This window comes from Anabrus simplex, chromosome 9 (assembly GCF_040414725.1).
Source record: "Anabrus simplex isolate iqAnaSimp1 chromosome 9, ASM4041472v1, whole genome shotgun sequence".
NCBI classification, from domain to species: Eukaryota; Metazoa; Arthropoda; class Insecta; order Orthoptera; family Tettigoniidae; genus Anabrus; species Anabrus simplex.
The window spans coordinates 84,659,855-84,684,264 of NC_090273.1; the positions used below are offsets into that span (position 1 = coordinate 84,659,855).

At 37.1% G+C, this 24,410-nt stretch overlaps 1 protein-coding gene across 1 annotated transcript in view; it reads right to left on the reverse strand.

Moving 5' to 3' along the window:
- Window positions 1–24,410, reverse strand: part of Tps1 (Trehalose-6-phosphate synthase 1) — a 223,393-nt gene that overhangs the window by 22,960 nt on the left and 176,023 nt on the right. The window contains exon 14 of the mRNA XM_067153704.2: window positions 8,143–8,436. Coding sequence (XP_067009805.1) covers window positions 8,143–8,436 — 294 coding nt within the window. The remainder of the gene's footprint in view (window positions 1–8,142; window positions 8,437–24,410) is intronic.

A 24,410-nucleotide genomic window follows, 5' to 3' on the forward strand; every position in this document is an offset into this window, starting at 1 on the left:
TATGTAAGAGTATGTACAAATCCAAATCCCTCTCCCTTAACCTCGAAATCAGGCATTACACTACTGTAGTGAGACCGTCAGTACTATATGCCTCAGAATGCCTAAACATGGCAAGAAAAGGGCAACTTAGAAAACTGGAGTTGAAGGAAAGGAAGATCCTGAGAAAAATCATGGGCCCTATTAAAGAAGGCAAATACAGAATCAGGCACAACAACGAACTGTACCAACAATTGAAGAGCATAAAATCTATGAGGAAGAGGAGATTGAACTTCTATGGTCATGTCATAAGAATGGACAATCAGAGGCTCACCTCCAGAATCTTCCACACCATTTCTAGAGGGAAAACGATTAATGCCAATTGGGCAAGACTTGTCAGAAAATACCTTCAAGAATTGGATATTGTTCCCAGTGAAATTTATGACAGGAATAGGTACAGAACGTTGATCAGAACATCAAACTCTCTCCAGTCACTAACAGATAAAACATTATGTCTGGGAGGAGGTGTAAAATGGACTCAGGAGCGAAAAGACATTCACAGTGCAAGAATGAAGGAGTACTGGTCAAAGAAGAAAGCTGCTAGAGAACCGACTCGTCTCAATAACTTACTAGATGTAGTCTTGGTTAAACCATGGGAAATTGTTGATAAAACTGAGGTAATTGAAGGAATAGGTGACCATAAGGCTGTAATAATGGATGTAGGACTGGTACCAAAAAGGCTTAATAAGAGGGTCACAGAAGACAAGAAATTGTACAGAAAAACTAAAGTTGATGAATTTGGGACTTACCTTAAATCACAATTCACTTGTTGGGTAAGTGAAGGGAGTAATGTGGATACACTTTGGGCTAAATTTAAAGGAATCATTTGGGAAGGAGAGAAGAGATTTGTACCTGTTAAGAAGGGTAAAATGACCTCAGACCCTGTTTATTATACAAGGGAAATAAGAAAATTAAAAAGAAAATGTAGAATAGTAAACAGGAAAATCAAAGAGGGTAGGGAGAATAGAGAAACTAGAAAACAGCTAATGAGGGAACTGAATAGAGTAAAAGAGGAAGCAAAAGATAATTATAAGAATGGCATTCTTCAAGAGGGTAATGACCACAAAGGGAAATGGAAAAAGCTGTATTCATATATTAGGAATCAAAAAGGAAAAGGAATCCAAATTCCTACAATGGTGGGAGAAGGGGGTGAACACTATTTAACAGATACTGAGAAAGCAAACCTCTTTAGTAGGGAATTCAGAGATTCAGAAGATGATTGTCAGGACTTGGAAACCATAACAGAAGATAGAGAGGGAGAGAGACATAGGGAAACAAGAAGCTTCTCATTCACAAATGATATCTTCAGAGAATTCCAACTGCTTCAGCAAGGAAAAGCAGCAAGAAGTGATCAAATTACTGGGAAGGTATTAAAGACAATGGGGTGGTATATAGTGCCTTATTTAAAATTTCTCTTTGACTATGTCATAAATAATAGTGTAATACCAAAGGAATGGAAGGAATCTATAATAATACCAATTTATAAAGGAAAGGGTGATAAAAGGAAACCAGAGAACTACAGACCAATCAGCCTGACCAGAATAGTTTGTAAAATACTGGAGAGTTTAATATCAAAGTACATCAGAGGGATATGTGATGATAAAAATTGGTTCATGAGGAGCCAGTATGGATTTAGAAAGAAATTTTCTTGCGAGGCACAATTGGTGGGATTTCAGCAGGACATATCAGATCAGTTGGATTCAGGAGGCCAGTTAGATTGCATAGCCATAGATCTTTCCAAAGCCTTTGATAGAGTGGAACATGGATTATTATTAAAGAAATTGGAGGGAATAGGATTGGACGTAAGGGTTATACGTTGGATAAGAACATTTCTAAATTCAAGGGTTCAGAAAGTCAAAGTAGGAAATAATATATCACAGGAAGAGAAAGTTTGGAAGGGAATTGCACAGGGTAGTATAATCGGTCTATTACTTTTCTTAATATACGTAAATGATTTAGGGAACAATATAACATCGAAAATAAGATTGTATGCAGATGACAATTGTGTATAGGGAAATAAATAACATTGAGGATTGCTCAGAATTACAAAGGGACCTTGAGAGTATCCAAGAATGGGTTGAAGAAAATAATATGAAGATTAATGGAGGCAAATCAACTGTTACAACATTTACAAACAGGAGCTTTAAAACTGAATTTGAATATACTTTGGATGAGGTAGTTATCCCAAAAGATGGCAAGTGCAAATACTTAGGTGTGAGATTTGAAAGTAATTTGCACTGGAAGGGTCATGTTGATGACATTGTTGGGAAAGCATACAGATCGTTACATGTCATAATGAGGCTACTTAAAGGATGCAACAAAGAATTAAAAGAAAAAAAGTTACTTAAGTATGGTTCGTCCATTATTGGAATATGCAAACAGTGTTTGGGATCCTCACCAAGAATACCTAATAAAAGAACTAGATGGTGTGCAGAGGAAAGCAGCAAGGTTTGTAACAGGGGATTTCAGGAGAAAGAGTAGTGTATCAGAAATGTTAAAGGAACTTGGTCGGGAAACTTTAAGAGAAGGGAGAAAACTAGACTTATAGGATTATATAGAGCCTATACAGGAGAAGAAGCATGGAGAGATATCCGTGAGAGGCTTCAGTTGGAAAATAATTATATTGGTAGAACTGACCACAAGTACAAAATTAGAAGGAATTTTAGCAGAAGCGATTGGGGTAAATTTTCATTCATTGGGAAGGGCGTGAAGGAGTGGAACAGTTTAACAGGGATAGTGTTTGATCCTTTTCCAAAATCTGTACAGATATTCAAGAAGAGAATAAACAACAACAGAGAAAATAAATGAAATGTTAGAGGGCATTCGACCAGTGCAGGATATTGTAAATAAAAAATGTGTGTGATTAAATTAATTCCATCCCCTGGTCTATGGAGTTTGGACAGCCCAAGTAGGGGTGAAGTACAGTGGGGACTTCGAGGGCCCTGGGACCGCTACGGTAGCTGTGAAGGCCCTTCAGGAACTCTGAAAAGTGGTGGCAAAAGGGGCTCTGGTTAAGACGCAGCAGGTCGTTATGCTACTTAAGTTCCAAAATGGGTAAAATATAAATATGTAAATAAATTCAATGTTAATTTTAATCTTATAACAGTTGTATATTATTATTAGAAGTATTTTCACATACTGTATATGAGTTGACTATGTTTGTAAGATGATATAAGTAGAATTTTGTAAACAATATAAATTTATTAAGGATGATGTGTGTGTTTAATAGAACAAATTATTAGCGTAAATTGTATAATATTGTATTCTAGGAAAATTTTCTTCGTCTCTTGTTAATTTAAAATTTAGTGCTTGACAATAATGTATTTTAGTGTACCATTTGCCACCGAGGTAGACACCTCATTTGCAAATAGATTTTTTTTTTATAAGAACCATGTGGTCCATAGCAGGCCCAAACGGAACTTAAAAAAAAAAATATATATATATATTTTAAAAACAAGGCGAATGGAGAGGATTTAGGCACGCAACAGAATGTGACCACTGTAATATCTAGCACAATACAGTAGAACCTCGATAATTCAAAATCCCTTGATTTAAAAATTTCTTTTTTTTTTTCTTTTCCATTTCCCCCCCCACGATGGTACTAATCACAAACTGCTAAGCTGAATGAAATCGGAATTCTTTTGTATTCAACATTTTAAGGAACAGCGTAATATCATGCAGCAGGCAGTGTGCGGAAAAACAGAATCCGCAAACACTGGCGATGCCGACAGTTGACAAAAAAGCGTGGCTCATATAATCAATTCGTAGACACCGAACGATAATGTCATTGCCGGTGAAACTGCATTGCTTTCTTTTAATGCCTAGCCCAAACTGTTCTATGGTTTTAAAGGGGAAAGTGCCAGCCGAGGAATCGTACAAAGGTGGGAGTCATTGTACTGTGTTGCAATGCACACAGAAGCGAGAAACTTTATCCCCTTGTCATAGGAAAGTTCGATAAGCCACAATGTTTTAAGGGCGTTGGGTACTTTCCATGCAAGAACAAGGCATCTAAAAATGCCAATAGTACAGTAATCAAAAAAATAATGCATTTGCACAGGGGAACCAGCATAATTTATCCTCTTCCCTTTTCTTTCGTTGTGTGAGGTTATGTTTGTCAGTGATTCATCCAAGTGCATTATTTGAACATTGTAAATGCACCTTGTTGGATACATTTTGAAAATACTTTTTTTCATGGCATTTGAAAGGTTTAAACTATGAATCAAGATTAACTGCATGCAGTAATGGGCCTTAGAATATTTTGTAACGCAGCAAGGGTTGGCACTTCTGAATTACCATTTGGTGGTTAATTCGAAATCACGTAATTGGAAGTCCAAATTTTGAGTCCCAACGACTTTGAATTAACGAGGTTTTACTGTATTGCTACAATCTGTTGCTATCGGTATGACGACGAGTAATGACTGACATTTGCAATATAACTATTTACACTAACAATAATTTACTGACATGGAAGTAACAAACAATGAAAGCTAAAAATAAGAACCAAATTACTGTATATAAACAAAGAAAGATACTTTTACTACTACTGTTATTGTTTTTACGTCCCACCAAGTACTTATTGATGAAAGAAAGATACTCTACAGCTAAATGTATAGATGTATCAACATGTGTACCTCCATTCAAAGTAAGGGAATAACCAATAAATGTTCCAGTCCAGTATGAATGAAATATATGAGCAAAGAAATTATGTAAATTCTTGATGGAAAACCCTACATAAAACATTTTTTGGCTACGGATTTTCTCACTTTATACGCGAATTCTTAATTTCTAGCATAAATATTGTTGGAATGATTTGATACCACATCAACAGTAACATTTAAAGATCCTGCTTCTTAAACTTTTGTGACTAGAGTCAATGCTGTTAGCAATGGTGCTTCAAACTGTTATAGCACATCCTGGGTTGGTAAGTGGCCAACATTTTGCCATAATTACAGTAGGCTTTATCTAGGCTGACTGATTAGCAGAGAGAAAGGCAGGAGTATTTTATACACTGAGGTCGGACTGAGCACAAAAAGTGCGGGATCGGGTGGTGCAGCACTTCTCCTGTCCTTCAGAAGCTTGGTTCCAGAAATTAGGTAGCCATAATTCCTAACCTCTGTTCATGCTATTCAGGTGTTTTTAAATTTCTAGGGTTTCTCCAATTCTTCTAAGGTGAAGGTGATAGATAGAGGCTAGGAATTCTGTTTCATTTGTCTGCATTGTGATGTATGTTCAGCTATGGTTGGATACGTGTGATGTGTGTGCTGTCCACCTTGCAGCTAGGAATCAGTCTTCTTCTTCGTCTTGCGTCGACTGGCATTAGGGTGATCCGATTCTGATTCTTATTCTCAGCAACTCGGAAAAGAGTGGAGGTACCAGTCCATACCATTCTTGTAGATTCCATAATCAAGATATTCTCCTTCTTCCCCTAATTCTTGTTCCTTGAATTCTACCTTGCAAGATAAACTGAAGCAGCTATACTTATCACTTCAAAATATATGGCCAAAGCTCTCAAGTTACTTCTTTTTGGTGTTGTGCATGACCTTTTAACTCTTTATTCCGGTGTAAGAGTACTTCACTGCTACATATTCTACTAATCCATAATATTATGATCAAGCATCGGTAATGCCACATCTAAAAGGATCTAAGTATTTTGGTGGTGTTCTCTGTTAGGGTCCATGTCTCAGCACCATAAAATAAGACAAGAGAATACATTGACACCAAAGTAAATGGAGACTGAGATTAAGTCCCTGTTACAGAGGAGTCTGCTAATTCCCTTGACCTAATTTTAACAGCATTGTTCCAGCTGTGATCAAGTATGCAGCCGAAATACTTAAATGTGCGAGCTACTGTCAAATTAACAGGTTGAATGGCATGTTTGCTTATGACCATTACTTTGGTCTTTTTTGTGTTTAAACACAGATCTGTTGCAGCACGTTATTCAACCACACAGTTTAGAAATGTTTGTAGATCTTCAGCATTTTTTGCAAGTATTGTTATCTGCATTATTAACTGTGATCCCACTACAATGATGCCTGCCTCCCCAATCATATTACTGTAAATACACTCATATACAGTGGCCCAATGTGAATTTTTAGAATCTGTCATTTTAAACTCAATAAATAAAAAAGAACATGTAAGAACGTGGTTGCTGAAGAAAAGAAGAACCGAGGACTGTCACTTTGAAAATGACAGATTTGGATAATCCAGACAGTGGGAAGAATCCATTATAAATTTCAACTAACAGGACAAGTTCTTATTGGCTGCAATGAATTAGAAATCAGTTATTTGTGGAACTAGAGGAAATTGCAGCAAAAAATGGCTTATGGGTAAATGATGATTAGACACATTACATGGCTATACAGAGAACGAATCATGAGGAGGTTGACAGATTGCCTTTGAATATTAGGAAATATATATTTAAAAGAGTAGAGGAATTTTAAATTCCTTGGTGTATTAATCGATGAGCAAAACCAAAGGCAACAGGAACACCAAGCTAGAATTAAGAATGCAAATAAGGCATTTTACACTATGAGTCCTATATTAAGCTCCAAGTTTTTAACAAGGAATGCAAAAATGATTATCTACAATAGAATCATTCGACCACGTTACTTCTGCATGGTCCTAAGACATGGAGTATAACCAAGAAAGAGCAGCAGCCGTTGCAAGTTTTTGAGAATAAAGTTTATAGAAAAATATTTGGCCCATGGTTCGATCCTATCTCTCAAAGCTGGCAGAAAAGATCTTGATGAGATTACACCCTTTCTCAACAACACACTATAATGGGTGTGATAGAATCCAACAGACTGCGCCGGACTGGACATGTACTGAGGATGCAGGATAACAGAGCACCAGTAGATCTATACAAGGGATCTCTTAATGGGGAAAGACCTTCAGGAAGACCCCGAAGCACCTGGAAAAAGGAGATCAACAAGGTATGCTGGACCCCCCAAATTGATAACTGGGAAGAGCAGGCTCAAGATCAAAAAGTATGGAAGAGGATTGTGAGATAACTGATAACTGGGAAGAGCTGGCTCAAGAGCGAAAAGTATGGAAGAGGATTGCGAGATCGGCACGGGAACTTCACGACCCGCAGAAGCCTACGGAGTGAATGAGTGAGTGAGTGAGTGAGTGAGTGAGTACAAGTGAAAATATTAACACTAGATTTATAAAGGACAAAAGTAGAGAAATATGACAGTACCAGTAGAAATAAAAAGCAAAGGAGTCGACCAGGTGACTCCCAGTATAACATACCCCCCTCCCTCCCCCCATCTTGCCAATGGTCTCTGTTGAGGGTGGATGAGTGAGCAATGGGATAGAGCAATCTACTGTCATGAGGGTGGGGAAACTACCCTTAAAACAGACGACCTGTAGCATTTTGTGCCACTCTTCTTAGCTTATTATTTAATCTACAATACATTACTTAACTACTGTTGTCTCCTTTCTTCCTTTTTCTGTAACATCTCTGTTGTTATCAAAGGTTTTTTTCCCCTCTGTTCCCTTTGTAGTATCCTGTTTCTTATTCTGCCATTTTTGTTACAGTATGGCTAATTAGTTTTTTAAGTGTTTCAAAATCTTATGGCTGATGATGGCCTAATATCAATAGATCGAAACTAGTACCAAGATTAAAATAAATTGAAGTACTAATTTTATACTGTAGTGATTAGGTGGATTACCTCATTTGTCTACAATAATTATACTGTCATCATACAGAACATGAAAATTATAAACTTTGAAGAGAAATGCTTGTCAACTAGTCACAAAATTGGAAGCATATTATGACAATACTGGTACTCAACAACAATTCCATCATTCTGACAATACCTATATGTTTCTGTAAATAACTCATTCCTTGACTATATATATGATTGACTCGACAGTGCGAAACCTATTTCCAAACGGAAACATTTAATTACATTAGCCATAACCAACAATGTGAAATATTAACAAAATTTTGCAACTTGACTACATTATATCAAATAAAAAGAAACCTTATAAAAGTATTCCCTTTCGAAAACAGGATCTAAATTAGATAATTCTTAAGGAAGTTAAAGATTCAGATATAAGGGAAGGCAAGGGACTTGATTTAATGACAGGTGGAATTTTTACCTCCATAGCATCCTCATCGGTGACATCATCACCTGCATAGATAATACGTATTCGCTCACTCCAATCAACACCAAAAGCTGTGCGCAAGATATACAAAGAAGCTCGTCCTTTGTTCCACTGAACGGGCGGCTTGGCTTCAATGGCACAGTGAGCATCTCCAGCTTTAAAACCTGCCTTAATGATTAATTCCCGTGCTTTAGCCACCATCTCTGGTCTCAGACCCATAGGCGTTTCACGGTAGTGGAATGTCAGCAGGGCTCCTTTGTTCTCTACCCAGGCACCTTCCTTGCAGACCTAAGAAGAGAAACAATGGAATTGAAAAGAAAGAAAGTTTTGTATGCAATGATAAAATGCACAATTATGATATGGTACCAGAACTTCTAGAATCTATGAGGGTAATCTCAAAAATAAGATCTCCTATTTTTTTATAAATACAGAACTCTGTTCCTGTGGCTGTTGGTCACGATACTGTAAAGGGTGCTTCCGCACTCGCATATAAACATGCGTACTTGGTCTTGGCTTGGTAGCTGTTGAGTATGGAGCTCCCATTGGATGTTACCGCCAAGTGCGAAGTGCACGTAGTTATTCGTTTTTTTAATGCAAAAGGTACTGAACCGATTGAAATACATCACCAACTGATGGAAGTGTATGGCGAGTCGTGTATGGATGTTAAAAATGTTCATAAGTGGTGTAGAGAGTTTGCAGCCGGTCGGACTGAAATTCACAATGAACAAAGGAGCGGGAGGCCGTCAATTTCCGTTGAGACAGTCGTGAAGGTTGAGCAAATCATGCGTGAAGATCGGCGGATCACCCTGGATGGTCTATGCACTTTGGTTCCTGAGGTTTCCCAAAGAGCCGCTCACAGAATTTTAACGGAAAAGTTGAAATACCGGAAGGTGTGCGCAAGATGGGTGCCATGCATGCTGAATGAAAACCACATGTGGGAACTAGTTGATTCTTCCTGTGCATTTCTTCAATGCTATGCAGCCAAACAGGGAAACTTTTCGACTCAACTGTCCTGGGCGTTTCACTTTACACCCGAGACCAAGCAACAATCACGCCAGTGGCGGCATCCCTCTTCGCCAAAGGCGTGGAAATTCAAGCAAACACAGTCTGCCAGTAAAGTCATTACAACTGTGTTCTGGAATCGAAAAGGGGTATTGTTGGTTGACTTTATGTCCGCTGGGACCACAATTAACGCTGACAGGTACTGCGAGACCCTGAAAAAACTCAAGACAGGCAATTCAGAACCGGAGAAGAGGAATGTTGAGGAAGGACGTAAACATTCTGCATGACAACGCTCACCCGCACGTCGCCTAGCAAACCGTTGTTCTCCTGCAACAGTTTCAGTGGACCATCACCCACCCACCCGATAGTCCCAACTTGGCACCCAGTGACTATCATTTGTTCCCTAAGTTGAAAGAACATTTGGCTGGAAAGCGATTCAGCACCGATGACGAGGTGAAAAATGAGCTTCACAACTTCCTAAACAGCATGGCGGCGAGCTGGTATGACATGGGCATACAAAAACTGTCACAGCGTCTACAAAAATGCATCGATTGAAATGGTGACTATGTAGAAAAATAGCTAAATGTTCAAGCTGTAAAATGATGTAAACCATTGTAGAAATAAACAGGTCTATGTATTTATTTAAAAAAATGGACATTTTTGGGATTACCTTCATAGCATCACAGAATTGCACTTAAATTACACCACCAACACAACATGTCATATTTGCAATGAATACCCGTTTGCAATTAGTCAAGAACACTCAGGTGTCAATTGTAGTACAAAATTCATGCATTAGTATGATTTAGACTGTTGTACCTACGAACAAATCAACTTGTAAAATGACAAATTGAACTGAATGTGGCCACACTAAAATATAAGAACTATGAAAACTGAAGAAAGAATCAAAGAATCAGCAAAAGCTTTGGAAAAGATTTCTTGGGATATTATTGGAATATCCCAAGTCAGAGGCAGTGAAGAAGCAGTCTTGGAAAGACTGCAGTGACAATATACTTTTCTGCAAAAACAACAGCACTGAATATCATGTCAGATTCTTAGTTAACAAAAAATGGAGAAATTACATCAAGCAATTCAAAGGAATCATAGATAGAATTGCTCTTCTAAGAATAACCCTAGATTGCAAAGCTGAATTAACAAAACACTAATCCAAGTTTATGCAATGAAGACAAGCTGTGATGACAAAATAGAAAATTTCTACAATCAATCAAATTCAACCATCAATGCTCTCAAAACACCATGGATTATTGTGACGGGTGGCTTTAAAGCAAAATTAGGGCACAGAACCATGGAAGAGGAGAATATAGGACCATATGGCTATGGACTAAGGATGGAGGTTTGCATAATTTATACTTAGACAAAATATCTCAGCAATGAACTCTCATTTCTAAAAGAAAAGGATGGAATATAGGTTGCCAGATGGGTACACAAAGAATGATAACCATCTCCCATAATCTCTGAAACCACAGATCACGGAAAGGGTATTGTTTATTGTAATCTTTTCTTATTTTTGACTAACAAATGTGCCTGTGCTTCGCTACGGTTTTTTACATCGTATACGGATTTCTAAATAAATTACTTTACACACCGTAATTGAGAATTCATTAAATTTATTAAAGTGCATACCTCCACTGCGAGATTCACTACTCCTACACGATACATGATATTAACAATCACTTTGCGCTATTAGACGTCCCTTTTATCCTTCTACATGTTTGGTTCTAAAACATTTTCTCTTATCTCCCATATTCATGGGTTAAATTGAGCTTGAAACTTTGAATAGGGTGAAATTTGAGTACATTTTTAACGCTAATTTATTTTTTTATATACTTATGTATAAGCTAGAATCATGAATTTAGTTCACATATGGCCTCTGATCGTGCCAATGTGCGCATCTAAACTTGATGACCTTCTTATAAGCGTGTCAAACAATGAAATATACGTGGAAAAATCACCAAATTTTTTAACAATCCAGAAATACAGCCAAATCTAAATTATAAGGGAGAGAGAGATACGACAAAATGTCATAGAACCAAAGTTGTAGATCACTCCAAATGGAACGGAGATTGTACCATGTTTTGTGATAGGACTTATCGTTTAGCCAAGAAATAGCTCAAAAAGGAATGTCTGCACAGTCATTAAAATTGCCTCTATATTTCAATATTTTTGGGGGTAAAAAGTGGAAAATTTGAACATCTTGGAATTTTTCCGTTGGTTACAGGCTAAAAGCTATAATCTTGATTTACTAGTTTCATTTCCGTATTGATAGTTCACGTATGTATAGACAAGAAAATGTTCCACCTTATCAATACAATTTTTATTATTGTAAGAATTAACTTACAGGACCGGTTTCAAATTTTTAAATAGTCATCATCAGCTGTACATGAATACCTTTACATTTGTGTCAAGCATTAGTTAATATGTCCTTTCATAAAGGGAGATGCCATAAGGAAGCATTATGTCTAAGTGTCCATATATAACCATTTCACATTTAACATGCCCAATTTGGACACTTAGACATGATGCTTCCTTATGGAATCTCCCTTTAAGAAAGGACATATTAACTAATGCTTGACACAAATGTAAAGGTATTCATATACAGCTGATGATGACTATTTAAAAGTCAAAACCGGTCCTGTAAGTTAATTCTTACAACAATAAAAATTGTATTGATAAGGTGGAACCTCTTGTCTATACATAAAAGCTAGAATTTCGCCAAATTTCAATTCCTTGGCTCGCCTGGCAGATTGTGCCGCCATCTTGATTTGGGGGGAAGGGGGATAAAATTAGGAAATTCACGAATGGTTTTTAAGCTCATGGAACCTATAGGTTGTCGCTTTGGATAAATTATACTACTGCGTTCATATGTTGAGCCCAAAATTTGAAGCCCTATTTTTCTGGGGATGCTGGGGTCATAAGCTTCTCCGTTACCAAGTTTCAAATTTCTGAGATTTCTGGAAGTGTCTCATTAATTCACGTCTGTTTTCATTTTTATACCTATATATATATATCGCTCCAAACCGACTTGCTTTTATATATATAGATACATGAAGTGTACAAAAGTTTATATCCTATAGCATAATTATAAAACACAAAGAAAGCACAAATAAAGAAGTGTCTGGAAAACATCAAAAACCAATTTAAAACTTAAATGATTTAGAAATTGAACAGAGAAAGAATGTCCTGAAATGAACATTAGAAACATTATGTTAATAAGTGGAACTTAAATAAAATAAAATAAAAAAACAGAACTTCTATATTATCAAAACATGCAATTTAAATAGAATATGATGGTTCATTATTTATGTGCTATAAGTATAACCTATGTACCTAATAGCTCTAGACTTCAACAAAGGTATATTGTCTAGGTTATCTTAGGTACAATTCTGTCACTAACTAGCATTTATCAATTCTAACCTCTATCAATTTATTCCTCCTATTCCCTCGATAAAGTTGAATAATTTAGCAATTCTTCCCGGGTGCATACACTTTCTGTTCAATAACTTTACAACGGTATACAACTGAGTTTTATTATCAATTTTCCTCCTATCCTCCTCATCCATAAATTTCTCTATTTCATTTGTCTCTAAACAATCTTTTATAAGATGTGCCCATAATAAACATGTGTTATCATCCCTGTTCTGTCTGTATGCTTTATTTTTGTGTACTCCCATTAACCACCTTGTTATTTCCCTCATTTCCCTTTTTGTTATATTATCTGTATTTTTCCTCATTCTCTCAAATTACAAAATTCTGCTAGTGATGTATTTTTACAATGTGAAACAATATCTCCCTGTAGGCTTATATCATTGCACATCATTCTTACTCCACAACTGGCTGTACAATTGGGTAGTCCAATTGTTAATTTAGCAAATTTACTTGTGATTACCTCAAATGTAGAAACTCTCTTCAATTCCCCGGACCTCTGCTCCGTACAATACAGTACTGTACCTTTGATTCTAATACACCCCTGTAATCAGTGTTTGGAATCTTTTTATCCAACATGTTAATAGCTGACAATGCAGTCTTTTTATTTGTTCTGACCATTTTCCATTTCCACTTATAGTACCTAGGTACTCTATTTTCTTAACTTCTAATTTTGCCTCATCCATCCACCATTTACCTCAGGACATCAGAACTATGATTGAATGCACAAAAGAACAGGATTGAATATGTAGAGATGGACTAACTGACAAAAGGAGTATAAGATATTTCCTACAATCAGGAACCATAAATGCAACCAGGGAAGCGCTTGAACAAAATACATCAATAAAATGATCTATATGCAATACAATTCAATGTAAGAAATTCATAGCGTGTCTGTAAGAACTTAATGGTGTTTTCCAAACTGCAAGAAGTGATATTGGTATAACGGCCACCAAATTTTACCAAGATCTATACAGTGACCTGGCTGCTGTTAATGAGGATACTACGAGAAAAAACATTGCAGGTCACGCATAGTCAGTGTGGCGTTGTCCAGTTGAGCTAATTTTCCTTCTCTGTCTCTTGCTCTGCACTATAATAATAATAATAATAATAATAATAATATAATAATGCTATTTGCTTTACGTCCCACTAACTACTTTTTTACGGTCTTCGGAGACGCTGAGGTGCCGGAATTTAGTCCCACATGAGATCTTTTACGTGCCAGTAAATCTGACACAAGGCTGTCGTATTTGAGCACCTTCAAATACCACTGGACTGAGCCAGGATCGAACCTGCCAAGTTGGGGTTAGAAGGCCAGTGCCTTAACCGTCTGAGCCACTCAGCCCGGCCTGCACTATGCTTAAAAGTTACCAAACCTGTTCATATTAGCAGGTAATATGTCTATATGTCTCTTCTTAGATCAGTGTTCACAAGGAAATGTGCTGTTTTTTTTAAATGCATCGTTCTTGTAGGACTATGTGTTTAGCCATGTGCATTAATGTGTTCAAGTCACTCCTAGATTTAGGAACCATGGATTTGAACCACACCGCCAGCAATCCTGAGACAAGGAATTACCTGGCATTTGTACACAGGAAAGAGTAGGAAGGATAGCAAGGATAGCAAGAAGGGAAAGAGATCAGCTGGAAGACCGAGAAGAAGGTGGATGGATCAGATCTGGAAGGACATTAGAGAAGCTAAATTGAATGTGGCGGAAGTAATGGAGCAGGAAAAGTGAAAGGACAGAAAGGAGTGGAGGAGGCTTGTTAACCACACCTGGGCGACTGGAGTGGGACATTGATGATGATGATGATGATGATGATACACAGGAGTGGCCTGAAGGGCTTATTTATAATACATTAACTTTACACTTATATTAAAAAAATTTAAAAACAAAACAAAAAATTTGCTTTACCTCGCACCGAGACAGACACGTCTTATGATGACAATCTTCACACTTAAAATGCATAAAAATCACTTACATTTATCAGTAAAAACATCAAAATTACTTAGTCAGGTCCAGTGTATATTAAAAATGTTTAATTATATGATACTTAAATACAATAAGCGTACGTCAGTTTCGATTCAGTTAAGGGTACAGCATGACAAAAACTATCAACGACTGAAACAGAATTGAGCACACTCACTGAATTGAGCACAATCGAAAAGAGGAACGTAGTATTTTGCACAGATTCACTTTATTATTTCCACATCCATTGGTATTAATTGTACAACAAAGAAGCAAGACATGCATGATATGTACTTCACTCGTCATGGGAGTCTGATTATCAGAAAAACTGTCATCGGAACCATCTTCTGTCAGATGTATTGCAACTGGTTCAATCGCCGTATCACAAACACACTGCCTGCAATAGTCTTCTCCTTGTAAGGCTGTGCATGTAGGACACATTTCATCCAGTCCCCTGTAGTCACTTTGCCAAATCAATAATAGCCACCAGTCACACTGCCAACGGCATCAAGGAACAGTTTCTCAACATCTGCTATTTTAAAAGTTTTGTGCTGAACAGCTACCTCACCTTTGACTTGCACCCAGATCAGTTCTATTAGATTGTATTGAGCATGGTATGAGGCAAACAAATGATCTTGTGACCCATTCATTGTGCTATTTTATCAAACTCATACTTTCAGCACGTTCTTGATTTTTGGTTTATTTAACAACTCATCCCTGGTTTCTTCTACTCTGAATGTTACATCATGTTTCTGAGCCACTCTTGAATGTCTATCTTCATCCAGTTTGAACATGGGATTCTGTTTGCATGAACTGAACGATATCTTGCATTATTCATTACTAGAGCCTGGATTTTCATGCAAATGCATGTTTTTTAAATAAGCTACTTACACTTCTCAAACTTTGCAAATATTCATTTTATGACTTAACAATTCCAAATAAGCGTTCTTTTTCCGTGCATATTTGCACGTTTTGGCCTTTTTGGGAGAAAATGCATGCATAATGCATATTTTGAAGATTTTTGGATTTAATAACGAATATTTGAACGTTAATTTGCATAATATGGCTTTTCTTGTGATTTTGGCGCATATATAATTTTACGTTGCATGATAATGAGTTTTATAAATGTTGGTTTGCAGAATTTGGGACTGTTTTCCCACGTTATGTCTATTATTGAGATACGGAGAGAAATAGAATGTAGTCATGGCATCCAACCTGACAACGAAAGTTAATACGTACCGTATAGGTCCTGTAATCCAATTAGCCAAGCACTTTCTTATCCGTTGCTTGAGTAAACGTTGACGTACGCCGTAATTCTTAGAAATAAGGTATTCCAATATAAATTGCTATAAATTGAACCGTAATTTGGGAATTACTAAATGACAGCTCACGATTTTCGTCTATGTTAGACGAAAAAAAAAAAAAACTTGTATCACATTTATGTGATGCTGCATTACTGAGATAGTAGCTTACAAACCTTGGTTTTGCACTGAACCCTTTTCCGCTATTAACCTGGAATTTCCTACCCAGAACTCTCACTCGTCACACATCTCAAGCCAAAATGATTGAAACAAAGAGGGCAATTGGGAAGCAGCACTCATGCACACTGCAGATTGCAGTTTTGTGTTGAACTGTATTGTGAAATGATATTTTTATGTCGCCTGTTAGAAGTGTAAGAAGAGATCTCGTGTCTAAGGAAAAGAATTCCTAAGAACGAATGGCAATGCAGTTTATTGGATTGTTGCAATAATGATGTAAGTACACGTGAATTCTTTTACTTCTCTTTAATCGTTTATTTTCTTTTAAATATTTATATTAGCACCTTAAGCTAGACAGTGACCTACTTTATTTAAATATTACTGTTTCTGGAAAATCCACACGTAAAAAGAACGACACACGTTTCGTTCGAAGAATAAATATTGAAAAAATTTCAGGTTGATCAACATATGCAGTACGTTCCATTTCACACACCGCAAAAATGAAACAATTAAAGAAAACCAAAACTGAATATGTCCAAACATTTATTACCACACCACCAGCTAAGCCAGGCTCAAAGCCATTTTTATGGATTTATGTGATGCTCTAGTGGGGGGAAAATACTGCTTGAAAAACTAGCAAATCCTGTATTGAAATCAATTTTAGTGAAGTATATGAAACATGATATCCCAGATCCAAAAACCTTAAGAAAACATCTTAAAATACCATATGCACAGGTACAGAAAAGCAGATTTTTATTTATTTATGCTACTTTTTAAATCTTCAATTAATATTATTTAGAAATATGGAAATCATTTTTGAAAAGAGGCAACTTCAAACTTACTTTGTTTACGTGAATATTATTTTATGACTTCGCCAAGTAGGTTTTAGGTGAAATTCGAAACGACTTGGGAGACTCAAACATATAGGCTTCCGGGACGAAAATACGGACTCAGCAGGTCGATATGTTTCCCATTTGATAGTTGCAATGTTAAGTGAGAAAGGACCTGGTCAAGCTCATCGTGTGCTGTAAAGTTCTATAAAAAGCAAACCATTCTTCAACTGCGAACTTCTTTGAATGTTTCAAGAGGAACTGAAAATGTAACCATGTTGAACTGACTTTTGATAGTGCATATTTTCCACTTTTAATGTGCATGTTTTGCTATATGATAGTGCATGAATGGATGCATATTTTGAGATTTGATAGTGCATGGAAATCCGGGCTCTATTCATTACACAAAAATGGAGCTTTCTGCCAGAAACATTAGGAAGACAACAAAACCGCTCCTTAAATACAGTAGCTCACTTCATTGTGATAATCCAAATTTAGCAAGCATTTGTTAGAGCGAAATACCTATTTACATTCCTTTGGAAATTCTGTTCCTGCCAATCCAAAATGATGTATGATGATCCTATCTCTTCTTTCTACTGGCACCTCTAGTCCACCTTGTTCATGTGAATCTTGCCAAATCATTTTCCTGCAGTGGTTTTGGTTCACATACGTTCAATCTAATAAGATGTAGGTCTACCAAGAGCATAATTCTTTACAGCATTCATTTTACGAAGAATATTGCGCATGCACAAGTTTTCATCAAAAACTACAACCCATACTTCAAGATATGTAACACTGAAAGTTAATTTCTTCAACTAAATCGAGTCTGACCTACACGGCTGTTGGATACCGTCTATGATCATAAAAACTAAGAACAGATTTATGCATTTATAATGTTATGAACAGTAGTTTTACCTACTTCACATGTGTCTCCAGTCAGTTTTTGAACTTGCTTGAAATAAGCAGTATCTAAAATGTCTGGATTATCAGACAAAGATTTGAAAAACTTGTGCACATGTGTAATAATACCTTTACACTGCTTATCCAAGTCTTTGTTGCCAAGTAATTTTCCTGGTATTCCTGGTGGCAGCGTATGAGGAACATCCTCATTATCACAGTCAGAATTACACATAGTAGAAAAACTTAACAAGATAACTGCTGTGAAACAACGGCAAGTTCTTGGATCAAGATAGAGCAGGCGGCTGAAGGTATGGTGGAACAGAGTGGAAAAATCACCAGACGAGGGGAGGAGAGCAGAGCGGTGAGCCTTCAGACCTGCAATGACTTGCCCTGGACCATAGTGCAGAAGATGAAGAAACTAATTCAGTTGATATCCTACCAATCACAACTGAACAGATAAAATGATGGACCTAGAATTAATTACCAAAGCCCAGATTCATATGGAATAACATTAGAAATACAGGGAGAATAATTTAAGTGTTCAGACTACTGCTTGCATGCCATGGGAAGTCCAGAGCAAGCGCCATATGGCTTCTGTCAACACTGGCGAGATAAGAAGTGTTCACTGCCAGCGCGCAGCTGTTTAGCACTTTGTCCCACAGTTCGCTAGAAACTATCGGTGTGTTGTGAGGTTATTATCACAATGGTTAAATACACTATAGAGCAAAGAATATTTTTGGTCGAGTGTTATCTGCACAAGCAGAAGAAGCCAATTAAAACGTGCCTTCGAAAATTCTGTAGACAATTTCCCGGTGCGACAGTACCATTAAAACGTTACGTGCATCAGCTCGTTTACAAGTGGCGTAGTACTGGTTCCGTAGGCAATAAGAAAAAGAAACACAGGAGAACAGCTCTCACACGGGAGAGGTTAGAAGAAATACAGGCAAGACTCCAGGTCAGTCCACATAAGTCGCTTCGGCGAGTAGCTCATGAAAGTGGTATTTCACCTTCTTCAGCACGTAATGAAACAAAATTGTTACATTTACTATCTTATCGGACTCATTCAGTCCATAACATACTGCCTACATATTTCAATGCAAGAATATGATTTTGCATTTGGCTAATGAATAGTGTCCATGACGGTATTGTGGATCCGAACTTCCTTTTTATGAGCGACGAAATCTGGTTTCATTTGAGTGGATATGTCAATTCACAGAACAATAGAATCTAGGATACAGACAACCCGCACATGTTACAGCCGAGACCTCTGCACGATATGAAGGTGGGTGTGTGGCGTGCTATCAATGCCCGATGAATTATCGGTCCGATATTTTTTCAACACACGATTACTTCTGACCGTTATATTCACAACATTCTGGAACTATTTTTTGCTGAACTGACTGAAGAAGAGAAAAGGTACGGCTATTTTCCAGCAGGATAGTGCAACGGCCCATATGGCGCGTAGCTCTATGCGATGGTTACGGGAAATCTTCGATGATCAGATCATTAGTAAATGGTTATGGCCCCCCTCGCTCGCCTGATTTAAGCCCATGTGATTTTTATCTATGGGGAAATCTCAAAGGAAAAGTTTACAGGAATAATCCTCGAACTGCAGAAGAATTAAAAATTGAAATTAGGAACATTGGGTACGTTCTATCGGTGCCCATGAACTACAAAGTGTGTTTCGAAATCTCATTACAAGATATGAAGCTTGCATTGCAACTGAAGGAGATCACTTTCAGCATCGTCTGTAAATAATGGTGAGTTCAGTTTAATTTCCTAGTTGATTTATTTATTTGTTTATTTATTCATTCATTTATTTATTTATTACTGGCAAGTTCAGTTTAATTTCTTAGTTGATTTATTTATTTGTTTATTCGTTTACTTATTTGTGCAGAACATCTATGTAGCTGGTGAGTTCAGTTTCGTTTAGTTTCTATAGGCGTAATCATGCCGCTTCTTTGAGCCGACTATGGCTGCTTGTCATTGTGGGCACTGCGCTTGCTGTCTCCGCTTCCCAGCGCGCCTAATCCTCGGCACTCCGCTCTGAACTTCTAAATTTATCACCCTGTATATCCTCACTTCCAGGTGTTTTATAACAAAATCCTCGAGGCACAAATCATACCATTTCATGACTCCTGTCTCGCATAATCCTCCATAAAAAGGGATGCAAATTGGATAACAACTAGTCCCATAAATATCATCTCACAGAATTACAAATTGTTTATTAGAACCCGAACCTCCAAAATGTTTGGAGAAAACCTTAGTTAAGTTAACTAAGTCGACATAGAAAATATGGCTTCCTTCTTAACAAATGAAGAAAATCAGGCAACTGAACAGCCAGGATTCAGGAAGGGATTCTCAGTAACTGTTCATCTACATACCATGTACCAAATAACAGAAAAATGTGTTTACCACATGACCCAATACATAGCTTTCACTGATTATACAAAAGCCTTTAACTCTGTACCACAAAGTGCTGTTTGAAGTTTTAAAACATAAGATATATTTACAAAGAACATCAATATACCGTAATATAGAGTATTTACAGGAATAGTCCCTTCAAATCAAATTGGGAAAAATGGGGGAAGAATTCAAAACTGAAAGGGGGATCAAACAAGGTGATCCAAACTTCCCAAAACTATATCATCTTTGAAATGCATATTTTAACATACATGTACCATATATTTTAGTGCGTTCAAACTTATCAAGTGTTTTATACTATGTTACGTGTATTTTAATATGTTTAATGTGTTCAATGTGTTTAATGTATACGCTATAAGTTTTTAGTTTACTGTAGCCTTTTGCTGCCACCTTGGTCATAGATACCATTTCAACCCCATATAGATAAAACATTATGACAATACATTTTATCTCTAACCCCATTAGACATCTGGATGGTCTAATCAATAACAACATCTTTGTGACATACACCAATGTCTAATGGTAGCAATATTGTAATATATAAGCTGATGATGGCTATTAATAGCCAAAACCGGTACTGATGTGAATCTGTTCATAATAAATAAAGTATTGATAGGTGGAACATCTTTCTTGTCTACCAGACATGCCAACTTTCAAAAGTGAAAAATCAGAAATTTTGCAGCAAATCGTGACGTATTACGACACATCACTGATGGCAGAACATGTACAAATTCATTATAAATCAATACATTAACAATTCTTTTATTGCTAGGGGCTTTACGTCGCACCGACACTGATAGGTCTTATTGCGACGATGGGATAGGAAAGGCCTAGGAGTTGGAAGGAAGCGGCTGTGGCCTTAATTAAGGTACAGCCCCAGCATTCGCCTGGTGTGAAAATGGGAAACCACGGAAAACCATTTTCAGGACTGCTGATAGTGGGATTCGAACCTACTATCTCCCGGATGCAAGCTCACAGCCGCGCGCCTCTACGCGCACGGCCAACTCGCCCGGTCATTAACAATTCTATTTGCCCATATATATTTTTTTCATCATTTACATGTGAATACTAAATACTGGACATAACAGAACTGTAGAAACATGTGACTTCTCATCCTTCAACATGGTGATCACATTACGACTAATTGTTGTTCAACACACCAGTAGCTGACTTAGCCCTCTTCAGAAACTTGGAACTAAATTTTTGCTCAAAGCACTTGCCTTGCTGTACTGATTTCAAGGTTAAAAGTTTCTCCAAAGTTTGTTCAGACAGCAAAGATCTGAACTGTGTTTTTGTCTTTGTGACTCTGCTAAAAATCCTTTCACATTCTGCATTGCTATGTGGAATTGATAAAATAGCAAGCATCACCTTAGAGAGTCTGTCATATTTAAGTACACCATCAGCTGATTTCATCTGACCTACCAATGCCCATTGAACATCAATTCTTCCTTTTGCCAGGTCTGTTTCTTCAAGCTGAAAGTTACAGAACTGGGAGTGCAGAATATCAGTTTCTTTATCTAAATGTTCCGTTTCACCAGTCAAAATGTTCGGACACTTGTTAATGAAAAATCTAAGGCTAGAAAATGATGCCTTACTTATAGAAGAAATATTTGCAACTTCTGCATTAATTAAAACTTCATCTTTGAATGGAAATTTGTGTACCATGTAGTCACACGATGAAGAGAAACACTTTCTAACAGACATAAAGAATATGCACTTTTCCTCAGACTTCAAGGTGTTCACTAAAACAAACGCAGAGTTCCCTATCATCAAATCACAATCATCCTTTTGATTTGCTGGAGTATGATAATCTACATCAAGGAGAGAGGAGGATCTTTTAATAATGTCTGGTTTCACAAACCTTGCCATCACATTCTTCAATAGTTCCTCCAAAACTGACCTCAATAAGTGGATGTGCGGCATACTTGACTGAAGACCTACGTTTGGATTCTCAAAGATTTCCATAAAACTTGAGAGAAAAAGGCAAAAAGATTTATGTATATTTGATGAAAGAAACATGAAAAGTCGTTCTTCACGTGACAATGCGTGGCTCTTAATGTGATCAGTAGTTTCATTTCTTTTTAGTAAAACTGACGACTAAGTTTTCCTTTTAACTGAGGAGTGAGGTGAAATGTTATGACATTCCTTAACGTTTTCAGACAAACAAGACACATCTGCACTTAAACTGTGCTTAGGAATTTTGTAAGTCTTCAAAGTTCCCATCTGAGAATCCTTACTCACAATTCCGCTCCTGAATAATGTAACCAAAGGCTCCCAGTGAAGCAAAATCCTATCTAAACACCTCCTTACTGATAACCATCGAGTAGGCACATGCTTCAGAATTTTCCTGATCTCAGGGTAGTGTAAAGTCTGAAATTCTCTGAACTTTTCCTTCCTCTTTGCACTCCTTTCCAGATAAGAAAGTATATCAATTATACTTTCATCTACATTTACAGACAAGCACGCCGCACCCTTCTCGACAGCAAGATTAATTAGGTGACAAGAGCAGCCTACGATGATTATGTTACTATTTTCCCGCTTCAAACATCCTGCCACACCATTCTTTAATCCTACCATTACTGGAGCATTATCAGCACCAAGAGCTAGGCAGTTTTTTAACGGAATGCAGAATTCCCAAAACGTTGAGAGCAAAAAATTGGCGATGTTAGGTCCAGTAGCATCCCCATCTAAATTAGGCACAGAGAGTAGACAACTCTGAATTTCATTGAGTTCAGGCCTAAAAAATGTTACAACAATGGGATATATCTTCAAGTCGCTTTTATTGCTACCATCAGTAGCAACAGAAAATGCATTCACCTGCAAATGTGATACAATTTTCACCCTTTCTTCCATGCACATTTCTGTAATGATAGCCGCTGTTTTCGTTCTAGCACACCCATATCGTTTAGCGATTTCCGAATCAGGAAACATTTTGCGAAACAAAGGTCCGGCGTGATCGGCACAATTTACAGGCAGGTTATGTTCTACCATAAATGACGTAAATAACTCTTCGGCATTCGTCACAGGATTTACATCTTGATTTTTACATGAAAAGTTCAGTTTCTGGTTTCTTTCTACACACAGGGCACTCTCCTTATGTTTTTTTGTTTGCATATGCTCGAGTATATCACATTTCCCGCCATGTGCAACTGAAAAATCATACCTAAATATAGTACATAATGTGAACGTTGGTCCCTTTCGGGATTCACTCAGACACAGAAACTCTTCCCTATAAGCACTTTTAAACACTGCATCATATTTCTTTTTTGACATTTTGGCCAAAACAAATATTAAGGCACAACACGAGCACTTCTAAGGGTAAAACAACTATGGTGTGCTACTTCTGGGGTTAGGTTACTCCAAGGAGAATGAATGTTACTCGCTTGACTTGCTTGCAAAGAGAATGACTGTATTATAGACCAAAGAGCAGCACATAACTGGCCACAGTGCCCCGTACTGCCATCTGGTATCATTATTAGAACTACTATCTACCAGCCATACTCAGCCATATATCGATAGAACAAGGAAATCCGCGGGAGTATAAAATAATACGAAAATTACGGATATTGCTCTGAAAATCGGGAGGAACGATGAAAAATCGGGAGACTTGGCAAGTCTGTTGTCTACATTGGTAGTGTGTAGTCTGTTTCTCCTGCTCCTTTTCACTCTAATGTGTGCAAGTTCCCAAACCAACTACTTCAGGTATACAAATGTTAGTTGATACAATAACGAACATTGTCATTCCATCTTACTAAAGAAAGATTATTTATTTGCTCATCCTGAAAGTCATAGCAACTCCCCATCGATGCATTTTTCAGTTCACTTAGTGGTGCTTTTCTAATTCGATCTGCCCTGATTGTTCCAATGCATAGGCTATTTGCTTTTTTTATAAGTAAAATAAATGCTTAACAGAACAGGAAGTACATTAAGGCAACAGGTACTGAGGAAATGAATCCTATACCTACACTTTACTGTGTGGCCCATTACTCTTGCCTTTATTCATGTTGACAAATCAAATAAGCCCACATACTGCAACAGCAAGTTATGTTATCGTAAATGCCAAACGTATGAAAGCTCATACACCATTGGAAGAGAGACTGTCTCCCTAGATATTTTAGAAAACTAGTATATTATCAAGAAAAGATAATTTACATTATAGGCTATCATTCTAAACAACTATTATATAATTAGTGAGGAAACTTTCCTGACAATTGTTGA